Here is a 27075-nt window from a genome sequence, read left to right on the forward strand (position 1 = left end):
TGTAACTATGAGAGGAAGATTTTAGTTCTTTTCCAGGTAAATAGTGAGCGTCAGGATAAAAGTCATATCCATCAAAGCATCACAAAACTGGTGAAAGCTGTGGCAGAAGTGAATGACTTAACTCAATGTAACAAAGACAGTAAACAGAAAGATTTGGCCTGGCTGTACGACTCTACAGTGTTTAACAACAGGGCTGAGCCAATGAACATCCAAAACTCCAGGTTGTGAATGTTTGGCCAGGTGGTAGACTGTGGTGTGTGTCAGCAGGGAGGAGACATTAAGCTTTACAGACAAGACACCATGCAGATTTCCACTTAGATGGCTCGATGTCCCTCTCCCATGTTAGACAGCAGGGTGTTGGAGAAAATGCGAAAACAAGAATCATCAGAACAAATGATGAGAGAGGATAGAGAGAAGACATGACAAGCTGAGAACAGAGAAGCAAAAGAGAGCAGATGACAGAGGAAAAACATGTTACAATACAGTTACAAAAGCATCTTACAGGAAGAGAGGAGTTACAGAGCCCGACCACTGATCTAGAATGATGATGCCCTATTTGTCAAGGATCTAACAGCCACCTCATCTTCTATACCATGAATAGCATTCGTACATCATTTGAACTGAAAGAGTCGATTTTTCTGGTGATTTAAGGGCGTTTTTCTCATGTTTTTACACTTTTAACTGACAATGATTTTGGGGTATCAGTCAGAACTGGACTCAGAGTACCTCTTCTTACTTTTTTTGACAAGCGTTTTTAATTTTGTGTCCCTTTAAATAGAGTTGGCTCCAGCGTCCAGTTCAGTTGTGATGACAGCTACGTACTACAGGGATCCAAAAGTATCACCTGTCAACGAGTCACTGACACACTGGCAGCCTGGAGTGACCACAGACCCATCTGCAGAAGTAAGTCCCACCTGCCATTCAACTCAAACCAAATCATGTAGCTATTTCATACAAATAGCTTATATAATCATAGTAGCTCTTATCATCGTCATTATAATAACAGCTCATATGTTATATGTTTTACAAAGTGGATCTGTTAAATAAGGTAATGGTTATGTGTTGCCATTTGATCATTATTTTTTAATCAGTAATTTAGATTAATAAAAGATTTGTTTGCAACCCTTAAACCCTTTTTAAGCATAATTTGTTAACAGTTACTACCTCGTTTAAACAACAGTATGTTAATGAATGCCTTAAGAAATGTCTTCAGATGTGTCACAAATATTTAGATTGGATTAGGGTTAGGTCCTATTAGGGTTAGGTTTCCTATGGTCAAAATATTGATATCATTAAAAAACAAATTTTCACCAAAATTCATACCAATTTTTAAGCAAGTGTCTAATGGGATAAAATGATCAAAATGAACCATATGTACCATTCAAAAAGTGAGCACCTAAATGGAGGCTGAACACTGTGTGATGACAAATAAAAGAGATGTTTCGCTTCTCATTTCCACAGGGATCGTTTCACTTGTGAATATAGCTGTAATCATAGCACAGCTGTTATGTTAAACTTGTTTATGGTCATTTTGAAAAGTGTGGCTGTTTTTACTTTAAAATAAGCTTAAATATACCTGGAATAAAACAGCAACATAACTTGTTAAAAGAGGCTCACACCATTCATTTTACTTTAATCAGTTAATATCAACAATACACTTTATTCAGATAGAGGATACATAATCGTTTTTCAAATTAATAAATGAAAGTGAATGAAGCAACGAGATTAAAGAGGGAAATAACAGCCAAGTTTCCCAAGTTTTGTATTTTCTTAGAGGGTTAAAATCAAGAAGCTCTAATGCTGACTAATGTGTTCAAAAATCACATGATATTTAATATTAACCTTGGACCTGAGAGTGATGTAAAGAGCTGGAGGTGCAGGGGAAGTGTGAGCCTGATTACCTCAGATTCAGTGATATGTTCAAGGACACTTTTGTGTGCACTTTGGATGAACTAGAGGTTAAATTATCAACAAGTTTTACCAACTATTATTGCCCCAGAGGTCTGCATTCAAAAATATGACCTGTCTTTAATCAGCAGCACCACCACTGCAGGCACTGTAGCAATGAAACTAGGATTACATTTTCATCATTAGCAAAAGCAGAAGTCAGTAATCCTAATGTGTTTTTAATAGTTTTTGGATAACAGTGGAATTGCACGGGAATTGCATGGCGGTGATGTGTTAGCATTATTAGGATAAGGCCACACAGGCACAGCTATGGTCACACTAATTATTTGTTCCTCAGAGTGTCAGATTGTTGATGAAATCGAGGAGATCTTTAAGCAGATCTTTTATAATACTCCTCTAAAGCCATGCCGCAATAGTTAATCCTGGTCCCATACCTCTGAATCTGTCTCCAGATCTCTAATTTTGTCAGCAATTAAAATGGTATGGTGTTGCACTGATTGCTGTTTCCGTTAGTCAATATTAACTTTGCATGTAGGATTAGGCATAGGCACTTCATCTTGTTTGTGTGTGTCAGAGCCATAAAAATGGTGCCAGGAATTGTAAGTGAGGTTAACAAAATAACACCTCTTAAATCAGCTTAGCGTGAAAAAAACGAGTTGTTCCTAGCAATCACTACCAGAGCTTCCATAGCGACTGACATTGGCAGCTGAGCGATAATCCAGTGTATTCCCTATTTGTAATCATATCTTACATAAAGATATTGTCTCTTGATTTTCACAAGCTTTGAATAGTTATGTTGTTTTGGGGTATTTGCAGATGCTAAATCTATATTATTATGGACATATCATAAATAATATTAGCTCGGATTATGTTTTATTATTTGTTAATGTGTAAAAATTATGATTCACTTTCTGACTGAGTGACTAAATAAATAAATGTATGAGTGGCGGCGCAATGACGCAGGGGATCTTGCTGCCAGCATGTTTACCGACAGTATCCTGTTGGACTTATTATTTTACAATAAAAAGGGAGACAGCTAACAGAGACACTCAAGTGTGTGCGCAAATACACTTACAAACACACTTGCACTTGCAGCTAGTGTCCAGTGGACAATGTCACACAGCTGATAGTTGCTGCAATATTTGCCTTGAGCTGTGTGTGTGTTTGATGGGCAGACAGTCCCAGCGCTCAGACACAGACTATAGGGTCCCTGTCACATTGTGTTAAACTTTAGATGTGTGTGGTTATGTGCACATGTGTGAATGTGTAATTTGTGACTACATGTCTGTCTGTGGCTGCAGGAACCCGCCTGGAATCATGATACAGGCTACTTCTGATGGTTAGAAACAGTAGCGGTTTCTTTAAAAGCTTATCTGGAATATTCTTTTTACTATTTATATTTACATAAATACTATGTTTAACTTATTTTACAAGATTTTTAATTCATACTCAAACAATATGAAAATGTTCAAATATGAACGAATGAACAATAAATAATAAATTAAGGGGAAAAAAACCACAATAAAGTATTCTTAATAGGAGAATTTAACATCATTTTTCATTATGTAAAACAAATAAATTGACATGAGACTCAAAAAATGTTTTCTAAATAGCTCAGTGACTACATGGGTGAAGCATTTGTTCATGCTGAAGTCTCAAAACATTGATAGTGATATAACAAAATAAATAATAAAAACACAGTTATAGAAAATATGAATTTAAATGCTTAGGACACTTTGAGATTAGTGTGTTCTTGTTGTAAACCACGTTGCACAGTACAGTATTACTGACAAACACACATTTACTCTAGTACATCCATTCCCAAACTGTGCACAATTTTAAATTTTAACATTTTCTGCTGGGTTTTCAAAACTTTGATTAAGTCTAATTACCATAATAATATATTTACTTCATTTCATTTTAATAGAATTTTCTGATGATTTGGCGGTTAGGTCAATTTTCAACCTTATAACAAATGCTCCAATTTAACTCCTTTCCAACAAAGATGACTTACAATAGACACTTAAAAAAGGTTTTCACAGAACTATACAAACCTATGAAAAACCACCCTTACAGCCATATGCTGTGAACAAAATTCTCCTGATTATTTCATCATTAGCAAGTATGACAACCTCTACAAAAGCAAATGCTTTAGCAGTTTGCTGGTGATGATTTGGGCTTGTTATGTAGCTATTAGACATGGGCACCATGCAGTCAGTTTAGTGGACCATAAACTATGTATACAAATGTATTCTAACCAAATGTGAGGCCATATGTCTCATTGCTAGAGTTTGGCTGAACCTAGGTGATGCAAATGGACAATGATCCTAAGCACAGAAGCAAATCTACAACAGAAAGAAAGTAAATCATGGTGTCACAATAATCCAGTCAAACTGTGGACCTCAGCCTGAAATGCTGTGGCAGAACTTTCAGAGAGCTGTGCATAAAAGGAAGCCAATAAAGTGAAGCAACACTGTGGGTCAAAACTCTTCTACAACAATGTGAGATACTGATAAAATCATACAGAAAACAATTACATCACATTTTGCTGCTGAAGGTTATTCTAGAAGCTACTGAATCATGAGATATACTCAGATTTTTTTAGGATTGCCTTTGAGACGACCAAACCTTGGTCCGATATATGAATATTGCTACTTTTTAATTATGGCTTTTTAAATTTTGTTTCCAAAATAAGTGTAAACATTTAACCTTTCACATCTAACTACAAAATTCACATTTTTAAATATTGTTTAGATATTATAGAAAACCATCAGCAGCTTACCTATAGTACCTACTCAGCTCACCAGGGGGCAGTGGCTGACACTTTGAGAATCACTACTGTTGTCTCTATTTTTTCTTTTTTGTTGTTGTCACAGAATCTCTTTTAGAATTATCCTCAAGGCATTCTTAGTAGCTCATTTCAGTTGAATTGTGGAGTCACATTGACTGTGAATGTTGGTTTTACTCAATATGCATTATATTTATTATTCATTTAGTGAAGCTGTAAATGGGACAGTTTCGTAAAAGACTTTTGCAGTAATGTCAAAATATGGAACAACCTTCTTTCTTACTTTTGATTAAATATAGAGTACTTTATAAGGAAAATCTCAACTGAAGAACAGCATTTCCACAACAATACAAGACTGCATGAACTGGCACCAGATAGAAGCTGTGAATCCAGACTTTATTTTAAACACAAATATTTGTTATTACAGGGGTATATCAATACAAATGAACAGGTGAAAGCAGGAAGGATAAAGTGAGATAAGAAGTAGAAATCGAGATCAGTAGTCTGTTACAAGCAAGTAGAGGTTAAAATGTCTGTACTATAATTCCTGTGCATTGTATTATTTTGTGTGATCACTCTCTTGCCATGAATGTGTTTCTGTGTGAGCGTGTAGCTGTGTGTATCACTGTGTGGTTCAGCTCTCTTTTCTAATTAACAGGCAGATCAGTCATCTGAGGTCCTCCTCTCTCTCCCTTTCTCTCCTTGTATTTTCCGCGTCTCTCTCATGCCGCTTGCCCTTTCCTCCTTTCCTTTCTTTTCATATTCTTTCTTACATTTTTTCACCCTCTACTCTTTTTCTATCTTTTTCTGACATCTGTCTGTGATGTCTCTCAACTTATCTGTATTTAAAACCTCCTTAAACCGCGTATGCTCCTGTGACACAGGCTTTCTTTCCCTCTAATAGGAGTGAACAGTTTCAATCATTATGATTTAAGTTATTTTTGCCGTTTTAGTATAACTACAAGGAGTTGCAAGGTACGTTGGTCACCTGCTCCGTAGCAAACTGTCCTAATAGTTTCTATATTCTACATCGCTAGTATACTATAAAGGAACACCCAAATTTAGACGAAGATGATTCCTTGACCTCTCTTCTTGCAGATACAGGGTGTGTGTGTGTGTGTGTGTGTGTGTGTGTGTGTGTGTGTGTGTGTGTGTGTGTGTGTGTGTGTGTGCGTGCGTGTGTGCGTGTGCATGTGTGTGTGTGTGTGTCTTTCTCATCCAAAAATGAATTTCTTTGAGACATGAAAGGATGTCTCAAGGTTCAACGTTTCATGTTGACTTTCTTTAAACTATTGACCACAGGTTGGCCTTTGGCCATGTTTAAGCAGCTGATGTATGCACTGTGAATGAAAAGATCTTATGATGTCTTTCAGACATACTCAAAAATATACCTGTTCCAATCTGTATCCTAGTTTCTTTACATTTACAAGAAGTGAGATCTTTAAGACATAAAGACTCCTCTTTCAGGGCTTTGTAGTGAGAAGAAGGACACTAAATTCAATTCTAGATTTAATGGGGAGCCAAGGAAAAAAAATCTAATACAGAAGTATAATCTCTATTTCTGCTCCCATTAAGACTTTTGCAGTCATGTTTTGGATCAAATTAAAGCTTTTCTAGGACCTATTAGGACAACTGGAAGATAAGGAATTGCAGAAGTCCCAAACAGAAGACGTAAATGCATTACATACTTGTTCAACATCCCTTTTGTGTTTAATCTGCACATAAAAATCTTTGAGATTTGTTTAATATTTCAAATTAATCCACACTGTAGGCCAAGGTGATACTAAAAGTTGGCACAATGGGAATTTGGACAAGTAAAAAGGAAATATGTTAAGTAATTGGAGAATTAGTAAAATAATGATATTATTCCTGTGGGCATTTGCTGTTTGTGAAAAGTGCTATATAAATGGAAGAAATTTGGATTGAGTTGATTATAAATGACTATTATTAATTAAAATTCTATTCACACAAATCCACACACATAGGTCTACAGTCAGTGTAAACCAGGGTGGGCAACTCCAGGCCTTGAGGGCCAGTCTCCCTGCAGGTTTTAGATGTGTCCTTGAACCAACACAGCTGATTTAAATGGCTAAATTAGCTCCTGAAGTACTCCAGAGGCCTGGTAACAAACTAACCATGTGTGTTGACCCAAGGTGAGATCTAAAACCTGCAGGACACCAGCCCTCGAGGCCTGGAATTGCCCACCCCTGGTGTAAACATAGTAAATATTATATGCTTACATTCTGTTTTTCAACATTTTGATCTCTGACACTACCTCACCCTGTTTTCATTTTGTCCTATTTCTAAAGTAAAAGGTGAATCTGCAAGCACAGTTTTGACCAGACTATAAATCTTTTTTGTTGCTCCTTCTCTCTTTTGCTCTCTTCCTCTGTAGCTCGTACCTGTGGCAGTAACCTAAGAGGACCCAGAGGGGTCATAACGTCTCCCAACTACCCAGTTCAATATGAGAACAATGCCCACTGTGTGTGGGTCATCACTGCAATGGACGCTGAGAAGGTGAGCTTTTTCAATGTTTAATTTTACTAAGAGTTTTTTATTTTTAAAAAAACAACATCAAAAAACTAAAACCCTGTAATCTGACAGGTGGAAAATACACATTTTATACCTGCAATATGCTTTCATCACATTGTGTTGTGATCTTAAAAGAAGAGTACTGAGTTCCATTCAACTGAAATACAATCCATGAGTGAGGTTTGAGGGACAGGATATTGTTGGGGAAAAAAAAATGTATGCTTATGACCCAATGTGGTGAATGTGGAAATTCAAAAGAGCAGCCGAGAGAGAAAGAAAAGACTACTGTAGTGAGCATGACTTCCAGGAAGCCACAGAAGAAACTATGACACAGTATACAAACATATTCTCTTACGTCGAGTGTTGACGAAGTTAAAGGACTGTTGTTGCGGGCTTCATTTTTGTCATTTGTTTGTGGTTTGAATTTTTTTTCAGCTGCGGTCATCACCCTAATCCCACCCCACCCGCCCCCTTCCACTTTTGTCAAGGCAACTTTGGTTCTCGAGCCATCGTTGCAGAGACATGAATAATTTATTTACCTGTGGAACAACATCTCGAGTCTATCTACGTTTTTCTTTTCTTGATTTTCTTCTCTTCGTGTATTCTCATATATCATGTTTTCAGATCTTGTTCCCCTTTGTCTCCTCTGCACTCTCTGCCCTCCACTCTTTCCCTTCCCTCCCCCCTTACTCTCCACTTGCCTCTCATTTTGTCCCAACAAACGCTGAGTTCTTTGTTCTCCACTCTTTTCTCCTCATCTCTCCCCTCACCTACTCTACTCTGCACTGCTATCTTCCCATCCACTTTCTCCGTCTGTCATCTGCTTTTCTCCTTTCGCTTTGATTTGTTTAAAATGTTAAGTCTGAAGATGGTGAAAGTACAGAGACGCAAGGAGAGTGAGAAGGCACAGAGCTCATTGAAAACTAAAGAGAAGAGAAAGGAAGGGGAGAAAATGGGGCTGAATATTCAGCTTGCTACTTCATATCTAAAAAGCGAGCACCGGGAACAGAGAACAGGAAAAGAAAAAGGACTGAATGTCCAAGCAGGTACTTGACATGTGACATTGAAGTTTTTTCTAAAGGTGGATGGAAATGGAGTCTACTCACCTGTGAGCCTTCAAGGGAGCTGGATGGAGAAATAGTGAGATATGATTGAAGAGAGAGAAGAAAATAAAGAAAGTGGAAAGAGAAAAAGGAGTGAGAAACTGACTTTTTGTTCTCTGCTGTTGGCCATTGTGACCTTGATAGAGAGAAAAGGCAAATCTATCCATGTCTAACAGCTTGTTTCTCGCCGCAACTTAATTCTCATATGTTCCTGTACGTTAGTGCTGACTTGTCTCTTTCACATAGCTATGCGCATCTTACGAATTCACTCATGAAATCTTATTAACACCAACATCACAATCACGAGTGGTCTTTAAAGGCTTCTCGTCAGCTTTAGAGCTGCCGTCAGCCATTCGCACTTTAAGTACTTTACAAGAAATCACACTAATCTTAACTGACGTGGCTGCATAGTTTTATCACAACAAATGTACAAATGAGATTTTGCTCATTGTCAGGTGACAGATGGAAAGTCCTCCTCATGTGTTATGCATGTTACTTTAAGTTAAAAATAGAATACAGTAAAGTATTTTATGAAGAGACACATAGCCTGGGCTTATTACGGATGGGACGCTTTTTATCTATTCTGTGCATTGCATTGGGACGTGTGTGTGTGTGTGTGTGTGTGTGTGTGTGTGTGTGTGTGTGTGTGTGTGTGTGTGTGTGTGTGTGTGTGTGTGTGTGTGTGTATTCACATGCATGTGTGTTTAAAAGGCTTGATGTTTGAGTGCACTTCAAGAATGGGCTATAATGACAGATTATCAGCTACTACAGCTGCTGGCATTTTCAGAATGTCACTATCTACATACATAAACGGGGAGACAAGGACACGAGACAAAATACAAGACAGTTACACTCTACAAGACACTGAGATAGGATGCAATCCCAAAAAAGTTGGGGTGCTGTGCAAAATGTAAATAAAAACAGAATGCAATGATTTGCAAATGTCATAAACCGATATTTTGTTCACAAAAGAACACAGAAAACATATCAAAAGAGAAAATGTACCATTTTTAAGAAAAAACAAATCATAAGAGGTCATTTTGATTTGATGGCAGCAACACATTTCAAAACATTTAGGACTAGTTAATGTTTACCAATGTGTAGGACCCGTTACGCACTTTTGGGAGAGGAATGTTGTCCCATTGTTGTCTTATGCCGGATTCTAACTGCTCAACAGTCGTGGATCTACTTCTGCACGCTTTCTGGTTCGTGATGCACCCAGTCTTTTTAGTTAGTAAAAGGTGTGAGCTGAAGGAGGGCCAGTTCAAAACCTGGACTCCAAAATGTTGTGGTTGAAAAAGTATGGTATTGTCTTTGCGAAAATATGCAAGGATTTCCCTGAAAACGGGTTAGGGTCCTGTGTAACAGAAATAACTTCTGGTCCCATCACAGCAGGATCAAGCTTGGTCTTTGTTTTTTAATCAGGGGTTATCTTTTGTCAGGACAGCTTGCTAAAAGGCCCTTAACTTCTTTTTTTTTAGCATGCTAACTTTTTATGTCTATGTACTATGTCTGTGTATTCCCACTTTAGCAAAGATCTTTAAGCTTCACTTAATTTGTGCTTATAGGGAATGAGACAGATGATTAAACCCACTGGTTAGCATCCTGAGTGTAGGTTGCCTGGGAAAAAAAGGTGTTTGTATGTTGTTTTTCTTTGTGGTGAGAATAATATATGTAAAGAAAGCAAATGAGCATGAACCAAGAGGAATAACAGTGAACTTTCTGTAGACCTTTCTTCTTTTCATCTCCTCTGCTCTTCTTCATCTTTATTCTTTCCCTCACTCTGTCTCTGACTTACTATTATTCTAGATGACTTCTTTCGTCAATAACACATTATAACAAAAACGTTTTTATTGAAGTGTGCGTTGCTTTTGTGATTTCTTTAAGTAGGTTTATATGCTGAAGTTCAAACAGCCAATAAGTACTGCTTGTGTACGTCATTCTGTTAAGTTTTGAATAAAAGAAGTACAATCAATACAGATTGTTATGATCTGACATCTTGTTGGCAGAAAAAGCTATTTGTGTTTTTGTGTTTGCCTGTGTTTTTATTTGTGTGAGAGTGTGCACACGCATCTGGTTGTGTGTGTTTGACTTTATGAATGTTGAATGTGTGTTTTCTGTCTGACAATTTAATTGCTAGCTGCCAGAGACTGTGAAGAACATGTTGTAGGGTAAACTGTCGGCTTTCCATTGAAGAAATACCCGGGTGGGCAGCAGAAACAAGACTAAACTGTGTGTGTGTGTGTGTGTGTGTGTGTGTGTGTGTGTGTGTGTGTGTGTGTGTGCGCGCGCACACATCTTATCGTGTGTGTCAGTCATTTGATTCATCAGTATCAAGCAGATAATAATTTTTGTCCAAATCTGCGCTATGTCTGCTCGCACACTTACACCCTGAAATGCATCATTACACATGCCCATTAAGGCTCCAATCACTGCTGTCTTTTTATTAATGTGTGTGTGTGTGTGTGTGTGTGTGTGTGTGTGTGTGTGTGTGTGTGTGTGTGTGTGTGTGTGTGTGTGTGTGTGTGTGTGTGTGTGTGTGTGTTTATATATTGTGTACGGACTTTGAGATACTCATGCAGTCGTCTTCATCATCACTTTAGCATCGACAGGACACATTTTCTAACATCCTGTCAGATTCTGTTAACTTTTACTTGACACAGAAATTGAGGCCAATAAAGACCAATAAAAGCCTCAGCCAGAATGTGCTAAAGTCCACTCTTACTCTGCATCAGTTTGTTGTTTTGCAGGACTGCTTTTATGCTGTTTCATAACAAATACATAATACCCAGAATTCAGTGCATTATCATAATGAAGTTAGCCATAGTCAGCCAAGAAGCTGTGGCCTTGTGGTTGCTATCTTCTGATGGAGTATCAGGAAGAAATGTAGACAGTGGAACCAGGGAAGCATCAATGTTTGAGGCACTTGTAGTAGTCTTGTAATCAGTGATCATTTGGATGTCCTGCTACATGTGCTTCATGTTTCCTGGAGGAGATGAAGCGATCGTTTACTTTTTTATTTGTGGTCCCACTTTGCCAGCTTAATAAGGGTTGTGTCTTTTTGCTCTGGGTGCAACATGATCTTCCGCTCTGAAAGGAGCCCTCCTTATTGTTTCCATTCATTAAACTTCTGCTACAAACCACTACTTCTGGTTGGCATGTGTAGCAACTGACTATATTTAGTCTAAAATACTATATTTTTATATGTAGCTGTGGTGGTAGGACTATGTTGCTGCAACAGTGAAATAAGAGTGAATTCTCAATCATTAATAAAACAATATGCAGGCCATAGCTCAGAGTGGATGATCACATAGACTGGACAAAATGTATCAGTAAAGTGCAGCGTAAATAACCATCAGTGTCCATGGTAATGGAAAGACATTCACCAATAGCTGTCTAATTAGCACATTATCTCAATTCGGTGCTTTTTGCTATTCTGGCTTTTGACTGTAATTTGGCAGTCTGACTGTCCATAATTCACAGTATTAGCTCTGTCTTTGGCTCTCATTCCTGAACCTAATGCCTCTCTAGTGAAGGAGGCTGTCAGTGATGATGCATTGGTATCACAAAGTCAACCTTTTTAGTTTTTCTGCACTGGAGTCATCCGTTAGTGATAATGCATTAATTAAAATTTATGTTGGATTTGCCATGCTAAAGTTTCTTTGTTGAAAATGCAAAAAATCCTAAACAGTAAAAGGACATTTCTGAACCCACAGCATGCTGCTGTTGGGTATTTTTCTATTCCATCTCAAAACTCTTTGTAGAATAAATGGAGCTGGAAGGCACAAGAAGTCACAGGTGGACTTTGAAAGTAGGGTCTTGATTTACCCGAAATGAAAAAGAAAAATGACAAAAAGAAGCAATGGAGAACCAGAACTATGGTGAAACCACCATATAAAAAGAACTAAACTAAGACTATGATTATAAAAGAAAACGAATAATACTAATAGCTTAGCACAGAAAGTCAAAGGAGCTTGCAAAGAAAAGCGTCTGGACTTCTTTAAGTTGCCTGAAGACGTTTCACCTCTCATCGAGAAGCTTCTTCAGTTCTAAGGTCAAATGGTGGGGAGTCCCAGATTTAAACCTAGTGGGAGTTTCCCCCCAAAGAGGGACAAAAGGACCCCCTGATGATCCTCTAATCGCCTGAGCCAAGGTGTGAAACTGGGTGTGGGTCCCAATCAGCCAGGGTTTCGGGTGAGCTCATTGTGAAACCTGGCCCCACCTTATCATGCAAATTCCTGAGGTCAGATGGCCCAGGATGTGAGTGGGCGTTAAAGCATCTGGGGAGGGATCTCAAAACTGGATTATAGATGGCAGAGAGTTGGTGTCGTAAACCACCGCCTCTGTTCAAAGATGGTCGCTCACAGTGGACATAGATGGCTTCTTTCACTCCTCTTTCAAACCATCTGTCCTCTCTGTCCAAAATGTGAACACTGGCATCCTCCAAAGAGTGTCCTTTATCCTTAAGATGCAGATGGACAGCTGAGTCTTGTCCTGTGGAGGTGGCTCTTCTGTGTTGTGCCATACGCTTGTGAAGTGGCTGTTTGGTCTCTCCAATGTAGAGGTCTGGGCATTCCTCACTGCACTGTACAGCATACACCACATTGTTAAGTTTGTATTTTGGCGTTTTGTCTTTCGGGTGAACCAGTTTCTGTCTGAGCGTGTTGCTGGGTCTGAAATACACTGGGATGTCATGCTTGGAGAAAACTCTCCTGAGTTTCTCTGATACACCGGCTACATAGGGGATGACAATGTTGTTGCGTCTGTCCTTCTTATCCTCCCTCGCTGGTGTCTGATCTTCTTTTCTGTGCGTCTTTGCTGACTTTATAAACTCCCAATTAGGATAACCGCATGTTTTGAGTGCTTCCTTTACATGTGTGTGTTCCTTCGTTTTCCCTTCAGGCTTAGAGGGAACATGTTCTGCCCGGTGGTGTAGGGTCCTAATTACTCCAAGTTTGTGTTCCAGAGGGTGATGGGAGTCGAACAGGAGGTACTGGTCCGTGTGTGTGGGCTTCCGATAAACTTCGATGTTGAGTTTGCCATTCTCTTCAATGTGCACGGCGCAGTCCAGGAAAGGCAAACAGTTATCCTTTGTGTCTTCCCTGGTGAACCTGATGTTTTTATCCACAGCGTTAATGTGCGCAGTGAAGGATTCCACTTCTTGTGTCTTGATTTTGACCCAGGTGTCGTCTACATATCTGTACCAGTGGCTGGGTACTCTTCCTTTGAAAGAGTCCAGAGCCTTCCTTTCCACTTCCTCCAGGTAAAGGTTGGCTATAATAGGTGACACTGGGGAGCCCATGGCACAGCCATGTTTTTGTCTGTAGAAGCCTTCGTTGTATTTGAAGTATGTTGTGGTAAGGCAGAGGTCTAACAGTGTGCAGATCTGATCAGGTGTGAAGTTGGTCCTGTCCTCCAAGGAGCTGTCTTCTTGTAGTCGTTTTCTGACAGTCTCCACGGCCTCAGTGGTAGGTATGCAAGTGAAGAGAGAGACTACATCAAAGGACACCATGGTTTCATCTGTGTCCAGGGTAAGTTTCTGGACCTTGTCGGTGAAGTCGGTGGAGTTCTTGATGTGGTGTGGGGTGTTCCCCACGAGAGGTGCAAGGATGGTAGCAAGGTGTTTTGCAATGTTATAAGTGGCTGAGTTTATGCTACTGACTATGGGTTTGAGTGGGACATCTTCCTTGTGGATTTTAGGAAGCTTCTTGGATGAGAGGTGTAACGTCTTCAAGCAACTTAAAGAAGTCCAGACGCTTTTCTTTGGAAGCTCCTTTGACTACAATGACCTGGATGACTGAGAACCTTCACAGACACTTAGTACAGAAAACTAAATTGACCAAATCAAGAACAATAACGAACATCAATCCATCTATACATTCATTTTCACAATTGCTCATCCAGTTCATGATCACAGGGGGCTGGAGCCAGTCTCTAATATGGCTAACATTTATACCAATCACCATTAATGTTAATCCGCTAACCCCCCTGTTTGCTGCCAAATCCAAACCTAAGGCTTTCCAGTCAACCGTGGCATATAGATGAGCAATGTTATATGTTTAACAAGAGTGTAAATTGGCTAATCAGAGCAATTAGAGGGATTAAAACTAATCTTCAGTCACTATCTACAAAAGAAGCCAAAAAAAAAAACCCCAGCTCTGTTCGTATTAGCTGAAATAAATAACACAATAATATTAAATCTGGATTAGCACAGACGCACAGGTACACACATTTCTTTGTGAAAAACAATGTGCCTCAACAATGACACCTTAATTGCACTAGTAACCAGTCATGGGAGTTACCAACTTCTCCTTTAGTCGTGTTGCTGCAGATGCGACACTTTAGAATTCAATTTCCCCGACACTTTCACACAGCTGTTGCTCAAATCCAGTATGCAGTTTATTTTCTTAAACTGTCCAGCCGACAGGTCAATAGCACTCAAAGGTGCTGTAACACCTCGACAGGGGAAATATTTTGCTAGACAGCAGCTGTTTGCTTTCTTACCACTTAAAGCAGAGGTCACCTCAGGGCAGGTCGGCTACTCATAAACATGTGCCACATCTGGGCACGTTCAGGGTGCGCCACAGAGGCTAGCATGCTCTCCGGTCTATTTTTAAATTGATGGACACTTTGTTTGTCTCACCCGAAAACCCACAGAGCATATATCAATTCTGTGAGATAAAAACTAAAGCTAAGAAGCATTTTTACATGAATCCAGGAGCAAATAGTTCACTTTAAATAAAAATTGTGTAATAAAACCACTGTATCACATAGGAGGTGCTTTGCTAAAATCTGTATGATGATCTTGCTGCTCATGACTTTGGGGGACAAATCCCACCGAATTAAGTCATTCTTTTGTTTTTGATGTCGCGAATTTTGCTTCCACTGAGCCTTAATCAGTTTCACTGGCGGTGAGAAATCATGAGCATTAGTGTCTGTTGTTAATGTTCTACACCATACATAACATCTAGATTTTAATTTATAAACCCCTTTTGTTTCCTTCCACTTTTCCCCAAAGCACAAATATGTTAATTCTCAGTGCGTAAACAGGTGCTTAGGTGTGAAGAGGGAGTGTGACTCAGAACAAGATTACTCTGGGTTCAGTTTGCACCCCCAGCGTCCAATCTATTGTTATGTCCCTGTGTGTTGGGAAGTTTCCCCTTGGTGATCCAGTTTCCTCACATTAACCAAAGACATGCAGGTCAGGTAGACTGTTAATGAGTGATTGCATATCTATGTTAGACCTCTAATTGCCTGGCCATCTGTCAAGGGTTGAACTCTGCCCTCTTGTTTGAAGCACACAGGGAAAGTTTGTGGCTCTGAAGACCCCGAAAAATAATAAACAACTGAAGACAGAACATGAATGAAAGCTCAAAGCCTTAAAACAAAGAGCAGCAAATTCCCACCTTGATCTATTTTAATGAGAGACTGGCAAACCACCCACATAACAATTAGTGTAACAGGAATATCTTCTGAACTGTTTTTATTATTTAACAAATAACAGTGTGTTGACCCTCAGGTGAGTAATAGGTTTTAGCCTCGCCTGCTGGTTTGCGTGAAGTTCTAGTCTCTTTGTACATTTGGAGGTAAAGGCTCTTCCTGGCTGATCAGAACATATTGTTAGGGTGAGAAACTATAAGGAGCCATTTGGTATGCAGTCCACTTCTGTATTTGTCCCTCATTGCCTATAGCGGCACAGTGTGTATCCATCGTAAAATTCATTGCAGCTGCAAGATGCAGTACACTGTAAAGATGATTTATAATGCTCTTGAGATGGAATGAGAAGCACAAGTACTTCTAAAATTCTGATTAGACTGTCAAAGAAAGGCTCCTAAAACTTAAATCTGGAATTAAAAAAAAAAAAATAGGGATCATTATCGATATAGGTAATCTGTTTTCTATAAGTGACTACTTTCAAAATCAGTTTCCTATAGCTTACATCCCCAAATGGGGTTCAGGTTATTCTATACTTCTTTATTTGGCTGAAAGGCTAAAAGTAATCTACTGGAAAAAGGTACCAGACTCCAATTTGGCAGCTCACCAGTGAGTCAACATAGCTGCACAGTCTCGGCTAGGGAATTCTCGTACACTCTGCTTTTAGGGCAGCTGTTCCCTCTCTGACAAGAGGTCACCTCAGTACATAGTTTTCTTGACAGATTTTTTTTTCTGAACTCGAGGTAGTAAAAACGCATTAAATTTTGGCACGTCTTTATAACCATGCTCACATATGCCTCTCTCTGCTGCTTTAGAATAAAGTTAGTCAGCCTTGTTCCCACGACTGTCAAGGCCCTGTATATCACAAGATTGTGAAAATTATTATCAGTCCTGGATACTGAAACCTGGACATGGCATATTCTAGCATCTACCTTTGAAAAAGCCTGTCTTGTGAATTAATTGCGTTCCTTCAGCAAAAAAAAACAACAAAAAAAAACATGCTGTAGTTACTATAGGTAACACATATCATCACCTTGAGCTTCTGACTCAAGTGAATGAATCTGGTAAATATGCTATTATGGGAGGAGACACAGATCCCCTGGGGGCTGCGTCAGGAAGGGCATCTGGGGTAAAAAAAAAATCTGCCAAATCAAATGTATGGAGCTGCATGCTATGGTGACTTCTTGCAACAAGGGAGCTGTCAAAAGAAGCTCATGTTAGAAAATCATTTGGTAACAAGGGATCTTGAATGCTCCTGTTATCATGGGTCATTTGAAAGGCTGATCAAATAATGAGTAAATATTAAAAACAACCAAAAAAATATTGATTCTTCTTTTAGAAAGAATTCAGATGTCAGGAAAGAAAAACATTGTTTTGGTTTCTGGGCATAACTGCAATAAGGAGCTAGCTTTTACCGCCATCAGGACTGAAACAAAACCTATACCCACATGTGTTACCCTCTATAGGGGTCACCTTAGCTTATTTGGCAGCTGAAATGACAGACTGAATGTAATTCATTAGATGTGTGCAGTGCTGACATTTTAACAGGGCTCCAAATCTTCTTTTTTTTTTTAAGGGAAAACATAGAACAGAACAACAACAAAGTGAGCGTGGCAGGCCGACTGCTTTCTTTCTGGAGAACCCTAAGTGGGAATAACGATACAGAGAAGCATCAAACCTGCTCTAATACCCTTAAGGAGGAGGATAAGCCTCTCCCAGAACATTTGTAGCCGAGGTTGCAGTGAAGTAATGAACAAAATATATTGATTTGCGGTTGTGTGCTTTGTGTATTTTTCTTTTACAAGTCAGTGATTTGACTTTGGTCAGAACACGTGCATTTAGGTAGAAAGACACATAAATTATACATTTACTAAATTATTTATTCTTATGAGATAATTTCTCCCCTCTGCTGGTGCACTGTGACTCAGCACAACTGCAGCCTCAACTCAACAAGGGCATTCAGGAAGTAGTCCATCCAATTAAGTCTGTGCATTCTCTAGTACTACCCGAACATAACGTCCCAACAGTGAGGGCATGTGAAAAGACATAGGGGATTCTCCGTTTTAAAATCCCACATTCTTCCATTGCTCCAGGACATTCAGGGGAGGCATGTACCCTGTTATTGCTCTGCTATAGATGAACTGAAATGCTACGGTCTGAGCTGGTAATGTTTTAGAGGTTTTGTTGACTAAAAATGCTCTAAAAGTACCTCTTAGATTACCTACTTTAGCATTCAGAAAAGCATCAGATTTGGGAATGAGAGAGCGAAAAGATTGTTATCAGCCTCTCTCAGACTGTGGTCACACACTTTGAAGTTCACAGCACTATAACTTTACTGGGTGATTGACTGAAGGTATTTCACTGTAGGGTTGAATTGCTCAGTGCTCTTAACAATGTTTAAATGGCCTATTGAGCTGCTCTTAGCTGCTCTGCTGCTTGCTAATGACCTCAACATGATAATGCTTCACTTACCCCTTTGAAAGGCATCCACCCTTAAAGAATAACTTTTTGGAACAGAGCAAATTTCAGCAAAGAATATCTCTCTTGAAATATTAGGGGAAAAAAAACAGAAATAATGTAGTGAAACCAAAAGCGAATATAGAAAAGTGCTGAAAACCCATTTCATGTGTACAACACATGCTTGTTTGCTTTAGGTGAACATTTTGAAAGGCCCAGAGAGCACTTACCGTTGTTTCCTTCTGCAGTGTTTCTTTTCTTTCTGTCTTTGTTGCTTTCTTTGCTTTAGCGAATAAAGAAGCTAATCTAATGTAGTTTGGGGTTGCAGGCTGCTCTTAATGTCTTTCTAAATGGGCCCATTTGGATCTATTGAACAGTGCTGAGCTTCTTGCTAATGACCTTGTGATAATGCTTCAGTTCCTTTAAGTCTGTAGTCTCCCTTGACTGTCTAGACACACACACACACACACACACACACACACGCACGCACGCACGCACGGACGGACGGACGGACGGACGGACATCTAAGACACACAGTCTTAGATGTGCAGGAAAACATACCAAGCCTGTTTCGGATTCTGTTCTGCTTCATTCCCTTTTTGTTATCACCTCTAGCTGCTGCTGCTGTACAGTCTTAAGAACAGCTTTACCCTTGTTAGAAACAAACACGTATACAGCTCACAATAAAAGCTTTGACTGTTCAAGATTTTATTATTTGTGTATAGATACGAATACCAAATTAATTTACCATTACTTCTATTCATCTACTGTGAGCAGAACATCTTTTTCACGGTACTGGAGAAACATAAAAATGCTACTTCAGTAACGGAGACTCTGTTTCAGTCCTGTTTCACGTTTTTATGTCTCTCATATTTATATTTTGATTGCCTGCAACGAAACAAACCAGGGGATAAATTAAGTATTCTGATTCTGATTTGAGTGTAGCTCTCAACAAGTCGGGTTTAACAAAACAACAAAGATGCTAATTGAAAAGCTGCAGTTGTTTGTAGCAGTTTTTGTTCTGCAGCTTTTCATTTGTTTGCTTTTCTTACATGTGGCAGAGCAGTGTTAATCATCGCACAGTGGACAATGGTTAAGTGGAATAGTTTGTCTTTTTGAAAATAAATCACCCTACGTAACAAATTTGTAATTTTCATGTATCAGAGGCAACGAAAAAAATGTGCCAGATCTTAACATTGTGTCCTTAAAAGTGGTTCATAGTTGTCTTTTTTTAATTATTTAAAAAAATAATGATCTTGTATCTTTAAAAGCTAAACAGAAATTCATGTGTTCCTTTGAACCTTCAAATAGAGTAGAAAAATCCATAAACAACTTAAGTATAATGGTTTATTAATGCACCCTGTCATTTGTTGTTAGCCAGGAGTTAATACCTCGCAACGTTGTTTTGCATCTTTTCCCCATTATTTGTAACCATTTGGAGAGACTAAACTTTGCCAGGGGCTGTATCATTCTGTGGATATTCAGAAAGGAAAATGCTTTCTGCAAGTATTGGTCTCATATTTAATAGTCTGCTTCTTAAATGTAAGTTGCTGCTGTCAAAAAGGAACTTTTTTTTTTTTCTTTTAACTATTATCCTGTTTGCATATCTGTGTGCACTGCTTTTAAGTGGTGTATATGTATGCAAAGATGCATTGAGACATGTATGAATACAGAATTGTACAGTACACCCATTGATTCACTGCCATTCCTGTCAGATGGCAGCTAATCCCACAGATGATTCCCTATCCTTAAACATTATCTGAACATTTTTATTTTGAGAAAAAAGAAGAAGAAAAACATAGCCAAAGGCTCAGCAGTGCATGGCTGATTCTGGCATGTAAAAATGGTTTTTACACTCTTATCACCTGCACAAAGGTTTTTCTTCACTGCAGTGTGATTTGCTTTGTGATGAATCCTCAACCACAATCACATGTTCAGCGTTCATCTTAGTCTTCTAATGCGCCAGAGGCTCACTGATTGAGCTCTTCTTTCTTAGAGGTTTCTTGAAGAGAGCAGAAATATGTCATCATCCACCCTGTCAGGGATATGATCTACACCTAATGAATAATGGACAAGCAGCAAATAATAGAATACCAGTATTAGAGCATACAGCAGATTGATGATCCAATGCTGCATGCAGGCCACTGCAGCCACAAAAATGCCTGCAAGTAAGGCATTTAGCAGTCGATTTCTGAGAGTTCAACAGCAGAAGCGTGTTTGTTGGATGTCGTGTGTGTGTTTGTGTGTGCAGTGCCTGCAGGTGACTTCATGCAATCTGTGATTGTAAGGAGGATGCTGTTAAATAAAAAGCAAGAGGTGCTTAAATTTCAGACCTTTGTTCTTCTCTTCTCTTAAAGATGGATTATTTCTGGAATAGCACAAAGTCGCCATCAAATTCGTTGTTAGGTCTTTAACACAGCATCTTTGATTAAACTGTAGACAATTGTGACGTCCAAGGAAACCAAAAGTTTGTGACTTATACTGGTGATATTTGTACTTTAATTTAATTTATACAGCAGAAAACTTTCTTCCTACTTCTTGCCCTGAATAATCAGGGTAACATGATTTCCTATGAGAGAAGATTTATTTTAAATTGCTGAACATATATATTTATTATTAATCTAAAGCCTGACTGGTAATACTGTACATATTTAACAACCAGTTTTGTAAGAAGAACCCCATTGTAAGGGCGAGTCCACGGGACCATTTCTCAAACTATGTCTTGTGTTTCAAGGTAACTTAAAACTTTAGGATCTTAGACTGGTTTTGACTGGTTAACAGAAGCCACACTGGGGTGCCAGTTAGCTCAGAGTCCACATAGCTCAGATGCTGGGTTTGAGTCCGACCCATGGCCCTTTGCTGCATGTCATCCCTGTCTCTCTCCACCATACCACTATCCAATAAAGGCAAAAATGACCAAAAAAGATCACTTAAAAAAAAAAGAAGCATGCTTCCTAGTTCTCCTCTAACATATTTTTTTGTCATGAACTCATGACACCAAATCAAATCACTTTTATTGTCACAGCACATGTGCTCATACACTGGTACAGCACATGCGAGTGAAATTCTTGTGTGCAAACTTCACAAGCAAAACAGGTGTGCAAAATACAAATACAAATACAAACAAAGCAAAGTATAAGAATAGGAATGGGACAATTATAAGAATAAATATATTTACAAATATAAGAATGTATGCACATTACTGAATATGTATATGAATATGTTCAGGGAAAGTTGTTTGTGGAATTCACATTTCTCTACATGACTTTCAGATTCCCACAGTGGTACATGTAATTATAAGTTTCTATTGGCTGAAACTGTAAGGGCGAAAAACCAAGAGATCAAATAAATCCCTCAGCGACTCTCTGTCTTTCTGTTTCTATGTGGTGGAGTTTGTAACAGTTTCTAAATTTGTTTTCTTGTCTTGTTTTATTTTTCCAGGTAATAAAGCTGTCATTTGAAGAGTTTGATCTCGAGAGAGGATATGACACACTGACTGTGGGAGATGGGGGGAAGATAGGAGATACTCGGAGAGTGCTTTATGTGTAAGAACCACTTTACCTGGGTATAAAAGAACGAACGTATTAATAAAGTATTATTTTAAGTATGACATTAGATTCATGAAATACAAGCAATGACTAATACTGATTATTCAATACTTTATTTTTGTGTATGTAAACGTAGACTCACTGGCTCCAGCGTCCCTGACCTCATTGTCAGCTTGTCCAATCAGATGTGGCTACACCTGCAGTCAGACGATACAATCGGCTCAGCAGGCTTCAAGGCAGTATATGAAGGTATGCCTCACTGAAATACGCACACACTCGCACACACACTCGCACACACACGCACACACACACGTGCATGTAGAATGTAAGAAATGAGTAATGTGAGCTAATTACTTCATTTTGCGTTTGTATTTTTCATATTTACTTTAAGCTGGTAATTATGGAGATAATGATGCAACAGTAAAAACCAAAAACAACATAAAATGTCTTAGCAAGGTGTTGGACCAGTATGTGCGACTAAAACAGCTTCACTATACGTTAGCATCCTTCTGTTGAAGGAAGGGAACATCATTCCTTCAAATGATATTTCATTCTTTCAATAAGGAGAGATCATTTGGAAGAATATGAACATGATTTACTGAGAAAGAGAAATTAATGTATTTGGCACTTAGACTTCAATGACCCATCTTGGCAGAACAAAATCCCACAGTCATAAGATTTAGGACAGGTATGTATATCCTGCATCATAAAATAAAGGTGATTAGTCAGAATAACTTTGTATTGATTTGCAATGACTGTTCACTTTGAGGCAAGCAGTGGTCTCAAGCAGCATCAACAAATTGCCTCTCATAATATATCAATCCTAGATCCTCTCAGTGTAGATGTCAAGTCTTCAGGTCCTGTAAATTATTTTGTTTGTCAACAGCACATATTCATTGTTATTTTTGAACAAATAGTCATGACGCATCTTTTATTATATTGATATAATTGATTAAATACTGCATCCTACCATGTTAGTGACACTCATGAATTAAACTGTACTAAATTAACTTGAGCAAAATTAAATTAAGCCAGAGAATAAAACAGGCAAATAGAAAAGTAATTTCATAAATATAGGGATAGATGTCTAATGGCACCCCCCCCCCCCCCCCAAAATGCTTGTCAGGGCCGGATAAAAAGACTAAAAATGACAATTCATCTGAGACAAAATCAAGTCCCGGACAGACCAGAGGAATTTGTGAGAGCCAGAAAGAGAAACAGGGACAAAGGTTATGCTCTTGTTTTGCTTTGCTGTGTTTGATTCAGTGAAGTTTTCCAGGGTCAATTACTTTTCAAAGGAATACGAACGGTCTACTGAACTATAGAAAATCTGTGCGTGTGTGCATGTGTAACTGTGATGAGAGACACTGAGCATTATGTTACTCTTTGGCTTAATATGAGACTGGCCTACCACTGACCACTGATTTTATATGTTTTGTATTTGTCCTAATGCCGGGGCTCATGACTCAAAACTCCTATTTGATCCACTTTATATAAATTACAAGGCTATGACATATGACAAAACTGAAAGGAAAGAAAAAAAAACCCAAAACTAAAAAAAAAAAAAACTTTGCAGACTTGATGCAGTAGTTTCTGCTTTTTCCCCCCCTCTGGCCAGCCGAACAAGTGCCTGTGGTGTATGTTGTGAGTGTGTCCTTGCTTTAATACTGTGATACTGTCAAAAAGGATAATGTCACCACGTAACAACCTTTGATCAGTGTTACCCCTTGAGCATGCTTACATTTTCAACCCTGAAGGGAAACTCAGTGTGTGTCTTGTTTTTGGCATCACGTTGCACTTGTGAAATCTTGCCTGCTGTGTGTGCGTGTGTGTTCGCGATTACTAAAGAAAGACAGAGTTAGTGTCATAAACACGCAGCACATTATGATAATTGAGGCTTTCAGACAAATGTAACTGTCATCAGAAGTGCAACAATATAAATTGTGCAATCTTGAATGAATGTAATGAATGAAAAATCTGGACTGAATGCCTTTAAGATTGAACAATGTAAGAAGTATCAGCATATAATTTTTTATTTTTTAGGTAGTAGATCTGCATTTCAATTTGAAGTACTGAAATAAAACAAAAAAAACCTTTTATACTTCACTTTTTGATATTTGACTGTTAATGATACAACAAATAATACATCAAGCAAGTTTATTTGAAACAAATTGTTGGCATTAAAATACACTAAACACGATTCTGATCTTTATTTTATTCATTCAGATTTTTTATTTGCTTTTTAATTATGTACTTAGATTGCTTGTAAGAGGCACTGTGTGCAGTGTGTGGCTCTGAGCATAGGAAAAAAGAAGCGTAAAATATTTTTGTTCAGATGTAAATATATAATCTTCACTTCAGTAAAAGTCTAAAAAGTAACATTAGAAAGAAACAGCTCAGAAGAGAGAAGCATTTACAATGATAATGGCAGACTTACCGGGGGCTCAAGATTGCTGATATCCATCCTGACACTCATCAACTGCGTGACAGCTAGCTATGGGCCACCAACATGCCTCCTGCTTCTTTGAGTATTCTGTTCTTGTGGGTGCAGTTACATCCCAGAAGATAGCAAAAGTGTTGAACACATACACACATCTCACCTTGAGATGTGTTTGCCCAAAGCGAATCCAGCAGCATGGTGGAGCATGTGTTACAAGATGACAGACGTCTGGTAGAATGTCAAATTTTAAAGTAGGGGAGCGAGGGGAATGGGATGGATAAAAAACACACTCCCATTAAGAGAAGAAGGGATGAAAATGAGTCACAAATGAATAGAACAGGATTGCAGGCCAGGTCGACAGTACTGCTAATGTGACACCAATGCCAATAAAACACAGTGTATCAGACTTAGAGACCTGGAGCAATAAGAAGATGCATAATGGAAGAGAAGAACAGGAACTATTTAAAAGGAGTACTGCCAGAGACAGAGGAAAGGGTGTAAATAAGAGAACACAGGGCAGGCACAACATACTGTATGTGTCTTAAAATGTGCACAAGGGAAGTAGGGGAAGTCATATTTTATACCACGTCACAAACATTAGCATTGCTCTGTTCAATTTCCACCTCCTGCTGATTACTTAACAAGAGTGTGCATGAATCAGTGTGTGTGTTTTCATCTACCTGTGCGTCTCCACTTATTGTTTGGCTGTTCACAATTAGAGCTGAATTACACCACAATTACCTTGATGGTAATTAGCTTTGAGGTAGGAAACAAAATGAAGTTTTGCCCGTTGAATTTCAGGTTGCATTTCACTTCTTAACGCAACAGTGTAATATAACTGATGCTAGACATGTTCGCTTCGCTTTCTGCTCCATAAAGCAATAACATCACCCCCTTCTGACTGAAGCCTTTGCATTCAGACAGCTTGAAAAGAGCCCATTTGAATTTTCCTGACTCGTTCAAAAACAAACACAATAAACGAAACATTCCGGATATTCTTAAGCCAAATCATAATTCTCCTTTTTGTCTGTTTTTCTGGGGGGTATATTTTGTATACATATTTTGTCCTGATTTTTGGCATAGCTTTGTTGTTTACCCTTTTGCATGTGTCATTATCAGTTCAAATGCATTTGTCTGTTTCTTGCCCCCATTTTTCAAGGAAGTTGATTTTAAATAAGCCCTTGTGAAATGGCAAATAAATGTTTCTGTTTCTGTATTATTTTTATCCAAAGAATTTGATCCATTTGCTACAATTATATCTGGCAAGTCTAGAAGGACCTTAAGATTATTTGATTTAAGCTGATTCACTCTCCATACTTTTGGATGCAATTCAGTTTAATTCAACTTTATTTACGTTGTACCAAATCACAACAAGTTACCTCAGGGCACTTTATGTTGTAGGTTAAAGACCTTACAATAATACAGAGAAATCCTCAACGATCAGATGACAGTAGGCCTCCAACAGAACAAGGCTCAGGGAGGAGCAGCCATATGCTGCGAACAGCTGGGGGTGAAAAGAAAATATTGTACATGCTCAATTTTCCTAAAAAGGTAGCTTTTACAGCAACCTTGTAACGTGGAACATTTATTTAAATTATTTCAAGGCCATCTTGTAATCTGTTGCCGAGTTTGCATTGATTTAATACACATGCTATCTCAAAATCAGTGTATGCATGCCATTGCCATTTAACTCGTCCTCGCAAATACAGGCCAAACAACGCCTTATCTAAAAACTAACATGTACATGACGTTGATTATCGAAATAAAATGTGACTTTCTGCATTTGTGTATTACAGAGATCGAACGAGGCGGCTGCGGCGATCCTGGGGTGCCTGCATTCGGTCGCCGTAGCGGTGACCGCTTTCAACATGGTGACGTGTTGACCTTCTTTTGTCAGGCAGCCTTTGAACTTGTGGGAGAAAGAACCATCACATGCCAGCACAATAATCAGTGGTCTGGCAATAAACCCAGTTGTGTCTGTAAGTCTACCATTTCTGTGTCTGTGCTAGTTGTTCTTTCTGTTTGTTTTCATATTTAATTTTTTATTATCGTTGTTTTTTCTTGCTTGCTTTTGTACTTTGTCTGTCAGCGTCTGCCTTTCTGTTTTCACTCTCAGCCAGCTACCTGAAAAAGTAACATGCTGTTTTCTTTCTTTCTTTCTTTCTTTCTTTCTTTCTTTCTTTCTTTCTTTCTTTCTTTCTTTCTTTCTTTCTTTCTTTCTTTCTTTCTTTCTTTCTTTCTAGTCTCATGTTTTTTCAACTTCACGGCCCCATCAGGGACTGTATTGTCCCCAAACTACCCAGAGGAATATGGAAACAACCTGAATTGTGTGTGGTTGATCATTTCTGAACCGGGAAGCCGCATTCATCTCCTCTTCTCTGACTTTGACCTGGAGCCACAGTTCGACTGGTTGGTGGTCAAAGATGAAGGTAACTGCATGTTTCTATTTTGCTCTGTTCTTTTGTGGTGGGGTTTTAAGAGGTAAACCTCAGTATACAGTACTTAACAAATTTATTAGGCTGCCACCCAGAGTAAAGTTTATGCTACAGCTGCTCTAAATTAACAGTATTTGTAATCACCTAAATTGTTTTTTAATGTTTCTGTAATGCTTAATCCACCAGTATGTGCAAGCTCTTTAATTGAAATGACATTTTAATGCTAAAAATAATTATTGTTTTTAACCATAACCGTTATTTTTAATGTTTTTAGTGCAGTTCTACAATCTTTTTTTTTTTTTCATGACAGGTGATCTAATACATTTGTTAATCATTGTGCATATGTATTTATCTTATGGCATAAATATTGGTCTGTGTGACCAATTGAAATAGGTGAAAAAGACATATGTGGTGGTGGGGTGGAGCGGGG

At 38.5% G+C, this 27075-nt stretch overlaps 1 protein-coding gene across 2 annotated transcripts in view; it reads left to right on the top strand.

Moving 5' to 3' along the window:
• LOC146678517 (CUB and sushi domain-containing protein 1-like) overlaps positions 1-27075 on the top strand; it is a 479448-nt gene that overhangs the window by 293723 nt on the left and 158650 nt on the right. For both annotated transcript variants that reach the window (XM_085400429.1, XM_085400436.1), the window contains exons 9-14: positions 779-903; positions 7092-7213; positions 21664-21767; positions 21907-22019; positions 26007-26189; positions 26454-26639. In XM_085400429.1, the coding sequence (XP_085256555.1) occupies positions 779-903; positions 7092-7213; positions 21664-21767; positions 21907-22019; positions 26007-26189; positions 26454-26639 (833 nt within the window). The remainder of the gene's footprint in view (positions 1-778; positions 904-7091; positions 7214-21663; positions 21768-21906; positions 22020-26006; positions 26190-26453; positions 26640-27075) is intronic.

Source organism: Rhamphochromis longiceps, linkage group LG1 (assembly GCF_057381845.1).
Source record: "Rhamphochromis longiceps isolate RC_006_pf linkage group LG1, R_longiceps_female_GT1.1, whole genome shotgun sequence".
Classification (NCBI taxonomy): Eukaryota; Metazoa; Chordata; class Actinopteri; order Cichliformes; family Cichlidae; genus Rhamphochromis; species Rhamphochromis longiceps.